Genomic DNA, 16,384 nt, shown 5'->3' with positions numbered 1-16,384 from the left:
CTCTTCAGCCCAAGTTTGGTGGAGGTAAGTCCTTGCCTCACCTCGCTGGGCTGCATTGCTGGGAACCGCGACTTTGCAGCTACTCCGGCCCCTGTGCACTTCCGGCGGAAATCCTTTGTGCACAGCCAAGCCTGGGTCCACGGCACTCTAACCTGCATTGCACGACTTTCTAAGTTGGTCTCCGGCGACGTGGGACTCCTTTGTGCAACTTCGGCGAGCACCGTTTCACGCATCCTCGTAGTGCCTGTTTCTGGCACTTCTCCAGGTGGTACCTGCTTCAGTGAGGGCTCTTTGTCTTGCTCGAATCCCCCTCCCTCTTCAGGTCCAATTTGCGACCTCCTGGTCCCTCCTGGGCCCCAGCAGCGTCCAAAAACGCCAAACGCACGATTTGCGACTAGCAAGGCTTGTTGGCGTCCTTCTGGCGGGAAAATACTTCTGCACGACTCTCCAAGGCGAGAGGGATCCGTCCACCAAAGGGGAAGTCTCTAGCCCTTTTCGTTCCTGCAGAAACCTCAGCTTCTTCTGTCCAGTCGAAGCTTCTTTGCACCCGCAGCTGGCATTTCCTGGGCATCTGCCCATCTCCGACTTGCTTGTGACTTTTGGACTTGGTCCCCTTGTTCCACAGGTACCCTAGATTGGAAATCCACAGTTGTTGCATTGCTGGTTTGTGTCTTTCCTGCATTATTCCTCTAACACGACTACTTTGTCCTTAGGGGAACTTTAGTGCACTTTGCACTCACTTTTCAGGGTCTTGGGGAGGGTTATTTTCCTAACTCTCACTATTTTCTAATAGTCCCAGCGACCCTCTACAAGGTCACATAGGTTTGGGGTCCATTCGTGGTTCGCATTCCACTTTTGGAGTATATGGTTTGTGTTGCCCCTATCCCTATGTTTCCCCATTGCATCCTATTGTAACTATACATTGTTTGCACTGTTTTCTAAGACTATACTGCATATTTTTGCTATTGTGTGTATATATCTTGTGTATATTTCCTATCCTCTCACTGAGGGTACACTCTAAGATACTTTGGCATATTGTCATAAAAATAAAGTACCTTTATTTTTAGTATAACTGTGTATTGTGTTTTCTTATGATATTGTGCATATGACACTAAGTGGTACTGTAGTAGCTTCACACGTCTCCTAGTTCAGCCTAAGCTGCTCTGCTAAGCTACCATTATCTATCAGCCTAAGCTGCTAGACACCCTATACACTAATAAGGGATAACTGGGCCTGGTGCAAGGTGCAAGTACCCCTTGGTACTCACTACAAGCCAGTCCAGCCTCCTACAGCTGTCCACAGGAGTTCTTGGTCTTTATTGAAAGCAGACAGTCCTCCCAAGGCTTTGGAGGTCAGTGGCTGCAGGACAAGTCATCTTTTGGGTGCAGGTTCTTCAAGGGCTGCAGACAGGCCGGTAGGGTTGGGGCCAGTTCAGTAGGTGTCTTCAGTCGTTTCTGCTGGTGCGACTTCTGTCTGGCTCTTCTTAGGTTGACAGGAATCTGCGTTCTAGGGTTCAGGGGTGCCACCTAAATACTGAATTTAGGGGTTTTACAGGGCCTGCCAGGTGGAAGCCATTGGGCTACTCACCTGTACGGTGACTACACTTTTCCTATTACCAATTAATTTGGGAAGTGGCATAGCCCTAACCCTATTGCCCTAATTTGTTCCACACAAGATTGAGGAATTTTAAAAGTAATGTCCACTTCAGCTCATCCACATTAGGGGTGGGACTTGCATGAAGTGGGCACTCCTTCTAATTTAACTAAGTTTCCCACCAAAAGTGGTGTCAGGAACTGGAATGTCCATCTTGCCTGGGAGAGGAGGTCACAACTCTGCCCAGAGAAGGCCATTGTTCCGAGCCCTCGAGAGCATCGACTCTCACCTCAAGGGTCAGAATTCTGTCTCAAGTGTCTGCACTGGTTTTGACAAATCAGTGCCCATGCTAGGAGTTGGTAGGTTATAAGAGGGAAACTCTAAGGTGCCCTCTGAGTGCATGCATTAATAAATCCATCACTGGATTCAGTGAGGGTTTATTATTATGAGATGTTTGATTCCAAACATCCCTACTTTCAGTGAAGCCATCATGTAGGCAGGGAACTCGTATTGACCAGTGTCCAGCACATGTATATGGCTTCCCTGTTCACTTACTAAGTCGGAGAATCGACAAAAACATAACAGGGGCAGATCTGCTTGTGCAGGTCTGCCCTCACATGTAACATAGTGCACCCTGACTTTAGGGATGGAAGGCCTGCCCGAGGAGTGACTTACATATATCACATGCAGTATGCAGGGGACAGGTCACACATGCAGTGTGCAGGGGACAGGTCACACATGCAGTGTGCAGGGGACAGGTCACACATGCAGTGTGCAGGGGACAGGTCACACAGGCCGTGTGTAGGGGACAGGTCACACATGCAGTGTGCAGGGGACAGGTCACGCAGGCTGTGGCCATGTCGTGTTTTCATTTTGGGTCCGCACCAAGACACGCAGCCTGCAAAGGCAGCACTGTGTGCGCTTAGGTGAGAGGGTCCCTGAGGGTGGCACAATTCGTGCTGCAGCCCTCAGGGGCTTTCCTTTAGTATCCCTTGTCCTAGGTACCAGGGGTAACATTTACTAGGGTCTTACAGTGGTAACTAAAGGTTTGCCAATTGGGAAAAATTACTGCAGTTTTAGTAAAATAGATTTGGCACTGGGGACCGGTTCAGCGGGGACCCAGTGCACTTTCAGTTGAAATTACACCAGAAACCAGGAAATAAGTGTGGGGTATCATGTCAGAGGTGGCACTTTCCTACAGAAAAAAACTCTGTTTTATTCCTTTCATCTGAAATTGCCTAGAAAAATGTCCTAATCTGGGAACAAGTAATTTAGCTACTATAACAACTCCAAACTGCTTGGAATATACTCACACAATCAGAGAGCATGCTTGAGGCTGCAGAGTATGTTTGTGTGACATTAATGCACACATACATACACGCATGCATGTGCAAACACACATAAAAACACATCCACATACACACAAATGCCAATGAGCACATTACTGCAAACAAACACACACATGTATCCAATGTGTTCACTCACTCTACTAATTCCCACTTTCGGGTCATCTCTCCTATGAAGTCAGTAATTATTTTTCAATCCAGGGTTAGAGACCACAACAGCCCTCAGTCTGTAAACCTGTAAACCTTACCTGAGTCAGGACTAGTACTGCATTTGCCGCCGTGGATACCAAAATGTCCAAGAAATTCAGGCTCCAACTCTTCTTCCTGCCTAGAAGCATCTTCAGAACTGGGACTCGGATCTCCTGTTAGAAACACAGAAGCAGGACTGTGGAATCAGAAAGAGTATTCAAGAACTTACATCCCTGTGAAATCAGTGCGAGGCAAGGATCTTTGGAAATCTATACATGACCACCAATGTGCTGATCTAGAATAGCCCCACGCTGATGTGTAAAAGACATTCACTCCTCTGTGAAGAACACATTAGGGAGATGTGAATATCTGTGACAAGAAGACATTCATTCCTCCGTGCAGTAGACTCTGGAGTGATGCGAATATCTGCTACAAGAAAACATTCATTCCTCTGTACAGTAGACTCTGGGGAGATGTGAATATTTCCTACAGGACATTCATTCCTCTCTGTGGTAGACTCTGAGGAGATGTGAGTATCTGCTACAAGAAGACATTCATTCCTCTGTGCAGTACACATTATGGTGATGTGAATATCTGCTAGAAGACACTCATTCCTCTCTGCAGTATACTCTGGGAGATGTGAATATATGCTACAAGACATTCATTCCTCTGTGCAGCACACATTGGGGAGATGTGACTATCTGCTAGAAGACACTCATTCTTCTCTGCAGTAGACTCTGGGGAGATGTGAATATCTGTGTAAAGAAGACATTCATTCTTCATCAGTAGACTGAGGAGATGTGAATGTCTGCTACAAGACATTCATTCTCCTCTGCAGTAGACTCTGGGGAGATGTGAATATCTGCTCCAAGACATTTATTCCTCTCTGTCGTAGACTCTGAGGAGATGTGAATATCTACTACAAGAAAACATTCATTCCTCCCTGCAGTAGACTCCGAAGTGATGTGAATATCTGCTACAAGACATTCATTCCTCAAGAGTAGACTCCGGGGAGATGTGAATGTCTGCTACAAGACATTCATTCCTCATCAGTAGACTCCGGGGAGATGTGAATGTCTGCTACAAGACATTCATTCCTCATCAGTAGACTCCAGGGAGATGTGAATGTCTGTGAAAAGAAGACATTCATTCCTCACCAGTAGACTCCAGAGAGATGTGAATGTCTGCTACAAGACATTCATTCCTCAGGTCATTAGATTCTGGAGAGATGGAAATATCTGATACAAGACATTCATTCCTTTGTACAGTAGACTCCGGGGAGATCTGAATATCTGCGACAAGAAGGCATTCATTCCTCTCTGCAGTAGAGTCTGGGGCAGAGGTCTCCAACCTTTTCTGTAGTGAGAGCTCCTTCAGATCAGCGAAAATCACTGTGAGCTACAAACGATACACAACGTGTGCGTTATTACGGACACCCCCACCTTTCTTGACCTCACGCCTAATGGCCAACGAGTCTGAACTATAGTTTGAACAAAGCAGTTTGCCGAGCAGCACTATGTCAGGACAGCCGTGTGTGTCAGAGAGCGCGTGTGATTTGGGGATGTATGAACATATGTGGATATGAATGGGAGATATGTGTATGGGTAACTGAGAGCCTGCGTCGTATGTGCTTGTGGCACAGAATATACCTTCCACCATACATGGCACCGTTTCATGTATAACACAAACATACAACCATTTCTTTAAATGGGAGACATTTAAAGTGCAAAAATGTTCATATGTGGAATATTTTCTGCACTTTAAATTTCTCTAGTTTAAAAAATGATTTTTGAGTCATAAATGTGGCAGAGAGTTCTGCTGGCTACCGGGAGCCAGAGACCGGCAATTTGTAAATGCAACACTTAGAAAGAAATTAAAATGAAAATTTATTTTAATCATAAGGTAACTCTTTGTAGGAGGCTGGACTGGCTTGTAGTGAGTACCAAGGGGTACTTGCACCTTGCACCAGGCCCAGTTATCCCTTATTAGTGTATAGGGTGTCTAGCAGCATAGGCTGATAGATAATGGTAGCTTAGCAGAGCAGCTTAGGCTGAACTAGGAGACGAGTGAAGCTCCTACAGTACCACTAGTGTCACTTGCACAATATCATAAGAAAACACAATACACAGATATACAAAAAATAAAGGTACTTTATTTTTATGACAATATGCCAAAAGTATCTCAGTGAGTACCCTCAGTATGAGGATAGCAAATATACACAAGATATATGTACACAATACCAAAATATGCAGTAATAGTATTAGAAAACAGTGCAAACAATGTATAGTTACAATAGGATGCAATGGAGACACATAGGGATAGGGGCAACACAAACCATATACTCCAAAAGTGGAATGCGAACCACGAATGGACCCCAAACCTATGTGACCTTGTAGAGGGTCGCTGGGACTATTAGAAAATAGTAAGGGTTAGAAAAATAGCCCACCCCAAGACCCTGAAAAGTGAGTGCAAAGTGCACTAAAGTTCCCCCAAGGACATAGAAGTCGTGATAGGGGAATTCTGCAGGAAAGACACAAACCAACAATGCAACAACGATGGATTTCCAGTCGAGGGTACCTGTGGAACAAGGGGACCAAGTCCAAAAGTCACAAGCAAGTCGGAGATGGGCAGATGCCCAGGAAATGCCAGCTGTGGATGCAAAGGAGCTGCTACTGGACAGTAGAAGCGTAGGTTTCTGCAAGAACGACAAGGGCTAGAGACTTCCCCTTTGGAGGACTGATCCCTCACGCCGTGGAGAGTCGTGCAGAAGTGTTTTCCCGCCGAAAGACCGCCAACAAGCCTTGCTAGCTGCAAATCGTGCGGTAAGGGTTTTTGGACACTGCTGTGGCCCAGGAGGGACCAGGATGTCGCAAATTGCGTCAGGGGACAGAGGGGACATCGAGCAAGACAAGGAGCCCTCTCAGCAGCAGGCAGCACCCGGAGAAGTGCCAGAAACAGGCACTACGAGGATGCGTGAAATGGTGCTCACCCGAAGTCGCACAAAGGAGTCCCACGTCGCCGGAGAACAACTTAGGAGGTCGTGCAATGCAGGTTAGAGTGCCGTGGACCCAGGCTGGACTGTGCACAAAGGATTTCCGCCGGAAGTGCACGGAGGCCGGAGTAGCTGCAAAAGTCGCGGTTTCCAACAATGCAGTCTGGCGTGGGGAGGCAAGGACTTACCTCCACCAAACTTGGACTGAAGAGTCACTGGACTGTGGGAGTCACTTGGACAGAGTTGCTGGATTCAAGGGACCTCGCTCGTCGTGCTGAGAGGAGACCCAAGGTACCGGTGATGCAGTTCTTTGGTGCCTGCGGTTGCAGGGGGACGATTCCGTCGACCCACGGGAGATTTCTTCGGAGCTTCTAGTGCAGAGAGGAGGCAGACTACCCCCACAGCATGCACCACCAGGAAAACAGTCGAGAAGGCGGCAGGATCAGCGTTACAGAGTTGCAGTAGTCGTCTTTGCTACTATGTTGCAGTTTTGCAGGCTTCCAGCGCGGTCAGCAGTCGATTCCTTGGCAGAAGGTGAAGAGAGAGATGCAGAGGAACTCGGATGAGCTCTTGCATTCGTTATCTAAGGAATCCCAAGAGACAGAGACCCTAAATAGCCAGAAAAGAGGGTTTGGCTACCTAGGAGAGAGGATAGGCTAGCAACACCTGAAGGAGCCTATCAGGAGGAGTCTCTGACGTCACCTGATGGCACTGGCCACTCAGAGCAGTCCAGTGTGCCAGCAGCACCTCTGTTTCCAAGATGGCAGAGGTCTGGAGCACACTGGAGGAGCTCTGGGCACCTCCCCTGGGACGTGCAGGTCAGGGGAGTGGTCACTCCCCTTTCCTTTGTCCAGTTTCGCGCCAGAGCAGGGCTAAGGGGTCCCCTGAACCGGTGTAGACTGGCTTATGCAGAAATGGGCACCAAATGTGCCCATGAAAGCATTTCCAGAGGCTGGGGGAGGCTACTCCTCCCCTGCCTTCACACCATTTTCCAAAGGGAGAGGGTGTAACACCCTCTCTCAGAGGAAGTCCTTTGTTCTGCCATCCTGGGCCAGGCCTGGCTGGACCCCAGGAGGGCGATGCCTGTCTGAGGAGTTGGCAGCAGCAGCAGCTGCAGAGAAACCCCGGGAAAGGCAGTTTGGCAGTACCAGGGTCTGTGCTACAGACCACTGGGATCATGGGATTGTGCCAACTATGCCAGGATGGTATAGAGGGGGCAATTCCATGATCATAGACATATTACATGGCCATATTCGGAGTTACCATTGTGAAGCTACATATAGGTAGTGACCTATATGTAGTGCACGCGTGTAATGGTGTCCCCGCACTCACAAAGTCCGGGGAATTGGCCCTGAACAATGTGGGGGCACCTTGGCTAGTGCCAGGGTGCCCACACACTAAGGGGCTGATTCTAACCTTGGCGGACGGCGGAGGCCGTCCGCCAAGGTTCCGCCGTCAGAACACTGCACCGCAGTCGAAAGACCGCGGCGGTGATTCTGAGATTTGCCCTGGGCTGGCGGGCGGCCGCCAAAAGGCCGCCCGCCAGCCCAGGGCAAATCAACCTTCCCACTAGGATGCCGGCTCAGAATTGAGCCGGCGGAGTGGGAAGGTGCGACGGGTGCAGTTGCACCCGTCGCGTATTTCAGTGTCTGCTAGGCAGACACTGAAATACTTTGTGGGGCCCTCTTACGGGGGCCCCTGCCGTGCCCATGCCAGTGGCATGGGCACGGCAGGGGCCCCCAGGGGCCCCGCAGCACCCCCTACCGCCATCCTGTTCCTGGCGGGCGAACCGCCAGGAACAGGATGGCGGTAGGGGGTGTCAGAATCCCCCATGGCGGCGCAGCAAGCTGCGCCGCCATGGGGGATTCTAAGGGCAGCGGTAAACCGGCGGGAGACCGCCGGTTTACCCTTTCTGGCCGCGGCTGAACCGCCGCGGTCAGAATGCCCTGCGGGGCACCGCCGGCCTGTCGGCGGTGCTCCCGCCGACCCTGGCCCCGGCGGTCTTAGACAGAATGACCCCCTAAGTAACTTAGCACCCAACCTTTACCAGGTAAAGGTTAGACATATAGGTGACTTATAAGTTACTTAAGTGCAGTGTAAAATGGCTGTGAAATAACGTGGACGTTATTTCACTCAGGCTGCAGTGGCAGGCCTGTGTAAGAATTGTCAGAGCTCCCTATGGGTGGCAAAAGAAATGCTGCAGCCCATAGGGATCTCTTGGAACCCCAATACCCTGGGTACCTCAGTACCATATACTAGGGAATTATAATGGTGTTCCAGTAAGCCAATGTAAATTGGTAAAATTGGTCACTAGCCTGTTAGTGACAATTTGTAAAGAGAGAGCATAACCACTGAGGTTCTGGTTAGCAGAGCCTCAGTGAGACAGTTAGGCATCACACAATGAACACATACCTATAGGTCACAAACTTATGAGCACTGGGGTCCTGACTAGCAGTGTCCCAGTGACACATAACAAACATACTGAAAACATAGGGTTTTCACTATGAGCACTGGGCCCTGGCAAGCAGGATACCAGTGATACAGTGAAAACACCCTGACATACACTCACAAACAGGCCCAAGGTAGCAAGGCTAGAAAGAGGCTACTTTCTCACACTCTTCATTCCAATTTTGTCTGATTTAAAAGCTTTGAGAAACATCCATTTGTTCTCACTTACAATACTGAGTTGACAATGACTTTTATTTAAAAGTTGAATACCCCAATGCTTCAGCTCTTCACCTCTGTGCCCTGGGTCATAAATCTACCTCCAGCACTGATCCTTATCAGGCCCTGCTATCTGCAGCCTGATGATAATATTATAAAATAAACACAGCCTTCCCTTAACTTTAAAATGAATAATGTGACCCTGTAATTATTTAAAAAGGAACTCCAGGCTCTGAGCTACTCTGAAGGGGTCTGGGAGCTACTGGTAGCTGACGATCGACTGCTTGAAGACAGCTGCTCTGGGGAGATGTGAATATCTGCTACAAGAAGACATTCATTCCTCTGTTCAGTAGACTCTTGGGAGATGTGAATATCTGTGAAAAGAAGACATTCATCCCTCTCTCCTATGGACTCTTGGGAGATGTGACTATCTGCTACAAGACATTCATTCCTCTGTGCAGTGGACTCTGGGGAGATGTGACAATCTGCTACAAGACATTCATTCCTCTGTGCAGTGGACTCTGGGGAGATGTGAATATCTGTGAGAAGAAGACATTTATTCCTCTGTTCAGTATGCATTGGGGAGATGTGAACAAGACATTCACTCCTCTCTGCAATGGACTCCGGGGAGAGGTGAATATCCACTACAAGATGGATACAGTGGGTAGGAATGGGTCTGCTGTATCCTCACAGACCCCCACCCTTGCATCTGCAGTGGGTTGGGATGGGTCTGCTGTATCCTCACAGACCCCCACCCTTGCATCTGCAGTGGGTAGGGATGGGTCTGCTGTATCCTCACAGAACCCCACCCGTGCATCTGCAGTGGGTAGGGATGGGTCTGCTGTATCCTCACATACCCCCACCCTTGCATCTGCAGTGGGTAGGGATGGGTCTGCTGTCCCTCACATACCTCCACCCTTGCATCTACAGTGGGTAGGGATGGGTCTGCTGTATCCTCACAGACCTCCACCCTTGCATCTGCAGTGGGTAGGGATGGGTCTGCTGTATCCTCACATACCCCCACCCTTGCATTTGCAGCGGGTAGGGATGGGTCTGCTGTCCCTCACAGACCTCCACCCTTGCATATGCAGCAGGTAGGGATGGGTCTGCTGTATCTTCACGGACCCCCACTGTTGCATCTGCAGCAGGTAGGGAAGGGTCTGCTGTATCCTCACAGACTCCCACCCTTCCATCTGCAGTGGGTAGGGATGGGTCTGCTATATCCTCACAGACCCCCCACCCTTCCATCTGCAATGGGTAGGGATGGGTATGCTGTCCCTCACATACCCCCACCCTTGCATCTGCAGTGGGTAGGGATGGGTCTGCTGTATCCTCACAGACCCCCACCCTTGCATCTGCAGTGGGTAGGGATGGGTCTGTTGTATCCTCACAGACCCCCACCCTTGCATTTGCAGTGGGTAGGTATGGGTCTGCTGTATCCTCACAGAACCCCACCCGTGCATCTGCAGTGGGTAGGGATGGGTCTGCTGTATCCTCACAGACCCCCACCCTTGCATCTGCAGTGGGTAGGGATGAGTCTGTTGTATCCTCACAGACCCCCATCCTTGCATCTGCAGTGGGTAGAGATGGGTCTGCTGTTCCTTAAAGACCTTAATACCTGTGTCTGTTGTCCCTAACACACCCTCACCCTTGGATCTGCTGTCCCTCCAGACCTCCACCCTTGCATATGCAGTGGGGAGGGATGGGTCTGCTGTTCCTCACAGACCTTCACACTTGTGTCTGCTGTCCCTCACAGACCAGACCCTCACCCTTGGGTCTGCTGTCCCTCACAGACCTCCACCCTTGAGTCTGCTGTACCTCACAGACCTCCACCCTTGGGTCTGCTGTCCCTCAGAGACCACCACCCTTGGGTGTGCTGTCCTTCCCAAACCCTAACCCTTGGATCTGCTGTCCCTCGCTGACCTTCACCCTTGCATCTGCAGTGGGTTGGGATGGGTCTGTTGTATCCTCACAGACACCTACCCTTGCATCTGCAGCAGGTATGGATGGGTCTGCTGTCCCTCACAGACCCCCATCCTTGCATCTGCAGTGGGTAGAGATGGGTCTGCTGTTCCTTAAAGACCTTAATACCTGTGTCTGTTGTCCCTAACACACCTTCACCCTTGCATCTGCTGTCCCTCCAGACCCCCACCCTTGAATATGCAGTGGGGAGGGATGGGTCTGCTGTTCCTCACAGACCCTCACCCTTGTGTTTGCTGTCCCTCACAGACCTCTACCCTTGGGTCTGCTGTCTCTCACTGACCCTCAGCCTTGGATCTGCTGTCTCTCACAGACCTCCACTGTTGGGTCTGCTGTCCCTCACAGACCCCCACCCTTGAGTCTGCTGTCCCTCACAGGCCCCCACCCTTGGGTCTGCTGTCCCTCACAGACCCTCACCCTTGTGTCTGCTGTCCCTCACAGACCCTCATCCTTGGGTCTGCTGTCCCTCACAGACCCCCACCCTTGCATCTCCAGTAGGCTCCAGCTTCAGACACATTATTATTGTCAAAGGTTATTGCATCTGCTGCACATGCACACTACCCAGTGCAGATGAGTGCATGTGTGACCTGTGAGTGTGTGCATGTGAGATCTGTGACTGTGTGCATCTCTGACCTGTGAGTGTGTGCATGTGAGTGTGTGCGATCTGTGAGTGTGTGCATGTGTGACCTGTGAGTGTGTGCATGTGAGTGTGTACGATCTGTGAGTGTGTGCCTGTGTGACCTGTGAGTGTGTGCATGTGTGATCTGTGAATGTGTGCCGTGTGATCTGTGACTGTGTGCGTGTGTGACCTGTAAGTGTGTGCTTGTGTGATCTGTGAGTGTGTGCATGTGCGATCTGTGAGTATGTGCATGTGTGATTTGTGAGTGTGTGCATGTGTGATCTGTGAGTGTGTGCATGTATCATCTGTTTGTGTGTGCATGTGTGATCTGTGAATGTGTGTGTGTGATCTGTGTGTGTGTGCATGTGTGATCTGTGAATGTGTGCATGTGTGAACTGAGAATGTGTGATCTGTGAGTGTGTGCATGTGTGATCTGTGAAGGTGTGCGTGTGTGATCTGTGACTGTGTGCATGTGTGATCTGTGTGTGTGTACATGTGTGATCTGTGAATGTGTGCGTCTGTGATCTGTGAGTGTGTGCATGTGTGATCTGTGAAGGTGTGCGTGTGTGATCTGTGACTGTGTGCATGTGTGATCTGTGTGTGTGTACATGTGTGATCTGTGTGTGTGTACATGTGTGATCTGTGAATGTGTGCGTCTGTGATCTGTGACTGGGAGCATGTGTGATCTGTGACTGTGTGCGTGTGTGATCTGTGAGTGTGTGCATGTATCATCTGTGTGTGTGTGCATGTATCATCTGTGTGTGTGTGCATGTGTGATCTGTGAATGTGTGTGTGTGATCTGTGAGTGTGTGCATGTGTGACCTGTGAGTGTGTGCATGTCTGATCTGTGAGTGTGTGCGTGTGTGATCTATGAGTGTGTGCATGTGTGATCTGTGTCTGTGTGCATGTGTGATCTGTGAATGTGTGCATGTGATCTGTGACTGTGTGCATGTGTGATCTGTGAATGGGAGCATGTGTGATCTGTGAGTGTGTGCATGTGCGATCTGTGAGTGTGTGCATGTGTGATTTGTGAGTGTATGCAAGTGTGACCTGTGAGTGTGTGCATGTGTGATCTATGAGTGTGTGCATGTGTGATTGGGAGCATTTGTGATCTGTGAGTGTGTGCATGTGTGATCTGTGACTGGGAGCATGTGTGATCTGTGAGTGTGTGCATGTGTGATCTGTGACTGGGAGCATGTGTGATCTGTGAGTGTGTGCATGTGTGATCTGTGACTGGGAGCATGTGTGATCTGTGAGTGTGTGCATGTGTGATCTGTGACTGGGAGCATGTGTGATCTGTGACTGTGTGCGTGTGTGATCTGTGAATGGGAGCATGTGTGATCTGTGAGTGTGTGCATGTGCGATCTGTGAATGTGTGCATGTGTAATTTGTGAGTGTATGCAAGTGTGACCTGTGAGTGTGTGCATGTGTGATCTATGAGTGTGTGCATGTGTGATTGGGAGCATGTGTGATCTGTGAGTGTGTGCATGTGTGATCTGTGACTGGGAGTATGTGTGATCTATGAGTGTGTGCATGTGTGATCTGTGACTGGGAGCATGTGTGATCTGTGAGTGTGTGCATGTGTGATCTGTGACTGGGAGCATGTGTGATCTGTGAGTGTGTGCATGTGTGATCTGTGACTGTGTGCATGTGTGATCTGTGACAATGCAGAGGGTTTAATCACTCCCACTCTCTAAGAACATTATACAGTTCCTATTTTATCAAAGCAGAAATGCACATTTCCTTCACTCCTTCTAACCTGTGCAGGGCTGGCCTCGGCCTTCATCTTCATCAGGGAGCGGAGCACCCTTGATATTTCGGTTTCCTATCAATGACACCTCAGACTCAGCTGGAGACTCTCCTGTTCAATTAACACAACATTCACTATTAACACATTTACAATTTCTTTTCACATATACTGATTATTTGTGGTGTTTGGAGAGAGTGAACCTCCAGTGTGTTCCTGGATGACTGACACACACGAGTGTGTCCACCAGGACTGAGGTGTGTACAAAGACACACAATCAGAAGGGAAATAATACTCATTCATGGGAGGGTGAATGGGAGAGCAGAAAGACAAGCATCCCTTGCCACCCTTTTCACAGACTACACGAGCAGTGCTACAAAGGCCCCCGCAGTGACTGGGTCCAGGAACCTTGCCGGGCCCCCTCAAGATCTGTTAGGCCACTGGCAGACCACCTCATTTATGTTATGTTATGTAATGTTAACTGTATTTGTATAGCGCGTGGCTACCAAGAGGACTCCCAGCGCTGGACCAGTAACCATAGACTAAGCGGGAAGGCAGCTGATATTAGAACAACCAAATCTTAAGAGCTTTACGAAAATCCAATTCATGGTTGATTAGTCTAATCCTAAGAGGTAGGGAATTCCACAGTTTAGAGCCCAAGTATGTCATCGTAGAGCCACCCCATCTCGTTTTTTTTAATTTAGGAATTGTTGCAAGAGCGGCAGTTGCGGACCTCAGGTCTCTGGTGGGCTTATAAAATGTTGCTAAAGTCTTTAGCAAAGGGGGGCCCCTATTGTGTAATGATCTGAGGATCACGCACAAAGATTTAAATTTAATACGATGTTCCACTGGAAGCCAGTGGAGCCACGCAAGGGCTGGTTTTGCTGTGGCATGCCTTGGAATGACTAATAGAAGGCGTGCTGCAGCATTCTGGACTACCTGCAGTTTTCTTGTTACATATTTGGGTGAACCAAGGAATTGACCGTTGCCGTAATCTAAATGAGAAAAAACAATCGCTTGAACAATTAGCCTTTTAGCAAACGGAGGAAGTAATCCCAATACCTTCTTTAATAAACACAGAAGTCCGTAACAGGTGGCAGAGACTTTCTTTGCGTGATGTTTTAACGTAAGGAGGGGGTCCAACCAGATTCCTAGACTTTTAATGTGTTTCCTGGAGGGAGGCAATTTCTCAATAACACTGGGAGGGAGAAAGTTCGTACTGGGGCCAGGATGTTGGCCCAGGATCATTAGTTCCGTTTTGTCCCCATTAAGCTGGAGCATACTATGCTTCATCCAACCAGAAACTGCCTGTAGGCATGAGGCTAAAGAGTTTCCTTCCGATCCTGTGTTTGTGGAAAATGAAACCACCAACTGTGTATCGTCTGCATATGAGACAAGCGACAGTCCAAAGGATTACACCAACTCTGCCAAGGGGGCCATATATATGTTAAACAATGTTGGGGTAAGTGACGAGCCCTGTGGTACCCCATAACTCCAGTGGAGCTTTTCTGAGAAGTGGGAACGGTCAAGGACCTGGAAAGTTCTATCTTCAAGGAAAGATAAAAGCCAACTAAGTGCTAAGCCCTTGATACCAGAATTATACATCCTAAGGCCCAGAACACGATGGTCTACCGTGTCAAAAGCGGCACTCAAATCAAGGAGTATCACTGCGGTTGTGTGTCCTTGATCCATCCGTTTTCTTGCCTCTTCCATGACCGCTATAAGTGCTGATTCAGTGCTATGGAAGAGCCTGAACCCTGTCTGGGTAGAATGAAGGATGTTATTGTCTTCCAAAAACCTGGACAGCTGTAAATTAACAAATTTATCAAGAATCTTAGATATGGTGGGGAGCAGAGAAATAGGCCTATAGTTTTTAAGCTCAGAGGGGTCCAGATTAGGTTTCTTTTACAAGGACTTAACTATTGCATGTTTCCACGGAGTAGGAACAAGGCCCTTGGACAGCAAGAAATTCAGAAGTTCTGTCAAAACCGGAACAATGACAGAAGACCCAAGGGCGAGCACAGAGGGAGGGGCCGGATCCAATGGGGAGCCTGACTTCAAAGATGCAAGAAGAGAGGCAGCCTGGGCCTGCGAAAGAAAAAGAACAAATTGGATAGGGTGGGCGTATTATTAAAAATATTTTTAACCTGGGCTTCCGTCTTGGCCTCACTCCTGGACAAGTTCAAATAGATGTTGCTAATTTTCTGTTGGAAAAATCTCGCCAATTGGTTACTACGGTTCACAGAGGCTTCAGTTAAGTTGATATTAGTGGGAGAATGTAAAATTTCTTTGAACGCTTGGAAAACCTCTTTCGGGGAGCCAGAAACTTGTTCAATTCTGCTGGAATAGATTATACCTTGTGCTACTTTTATTTCGGCGTGGTAGGACCTAATAGCCCTCCTGTATTCCACCCTTGCTGCAGGGTCATAAGATTTTCTCCATTTTCTTTCTAGGACTCTGCAGTGTCTTGTAAGGTGGAGTAAGTGGGGGGTAAACCATTGGGCGCCTACTCTCCGACGTGCTCCGGGTGAGGTCCTGTGGGGAAGTAAAGAGTCTAAGGAGTCAGTGATCCAGTCGTTTAAATGATTAGTCCCTATATCATTGATGTTAGAAAAGTTAGGTTTGCAACTTTCCAAGGTCCTAACTGTAGGAGGCTGGCCTGGCTTATAATGGGTACCTTGTGGTACTTACACCTTGTGCCAGGTCCAGTTATCCCTTATTAGTAGAATAGAGGTGTTTCTAGCAGCTTAGGCTGATAGAAAGTAGCTATGGCAAAGCTTAGGCTGAACTAGGAGACATGCAAAGCTCCTACTATAACACTTATATCACTTAGCACTGTATCTTAAGAAACACAATACTCAGAGTTACTGTGAGAAAGTAGCCTCTTTCTAGCCTTGTTACCCCCACTTTTGGCCTGTTTGTGAGTGTATGTCAGGGTGTTTTCGCTGTCTCACTGGGATCCTGCTAGCCAGGGCCCAGTGCTCATAGTGAAAACCCTATGTTTTCAGTATGTTTGTTATGTGTCACTGGGACCCTGCTAGTCAGGACCCCAGTGCTCATAAGTTTGTGGCCTATATGTATGTGTTCTCTGTGTGGTGCCTAACTGTCTCACTGAGGCTCTGCTAATCAGAACCTCAGTGGTTATGCTCTCTCATTACTTTCAAATTGTCACTAACAGGCTAGTGACCAATTTTACCAATTTACATTGGCTTACTCGAACACCCTTATAATTCCCTAGTATATGGTACTGAGGT

General features: G+C 48.7%; 1 protein-coding gene across 2 annotated transcripts in view; it reads right to left on the bottom strand.

Moving 5' to 3' along the window:
• Nucleotides 1–16,384, bottom strand: part of LOC138287220 (zinc finger protein 2-like) — a 282,495-nt gene that overhangs the window by 205,768 nt on the left and 60,343 nt on the right. For both annotated transcript variants that reach the window (XM_069227577.1, XM_069227576.1), the window contains exon 4: nt 3,188–3,301. In XM_069227577.1, coding sequence (XP_069083678.1) covers nt 3,188–3,301 — 114 coding nt within the window. The remainder of the gene's footprint in view (nt 1–3,187; nt 3,302–16,384) is intronic.

Source organism: Pleurodeles waltl, chromosome 4_1, assembly GCF_031143425.1.
Source record: "Pleurodeles waltl isolate 20211129_DDA chromosome 4_1, aPleWal1.hap1.20221129, whole genome shotgun sequence".
Lineage (NCBI taxonomy): Eukaryota > Metazoa > Chordata > Amphibia > Caudata > Salamandridae > Pleurodeles > Pleurodeles waltl.
The sequence above is the reverse complement of the archived record's forward strand: the minus strand, read 5'-3'. Positions and strand labels throughout refer to the sequence as shown.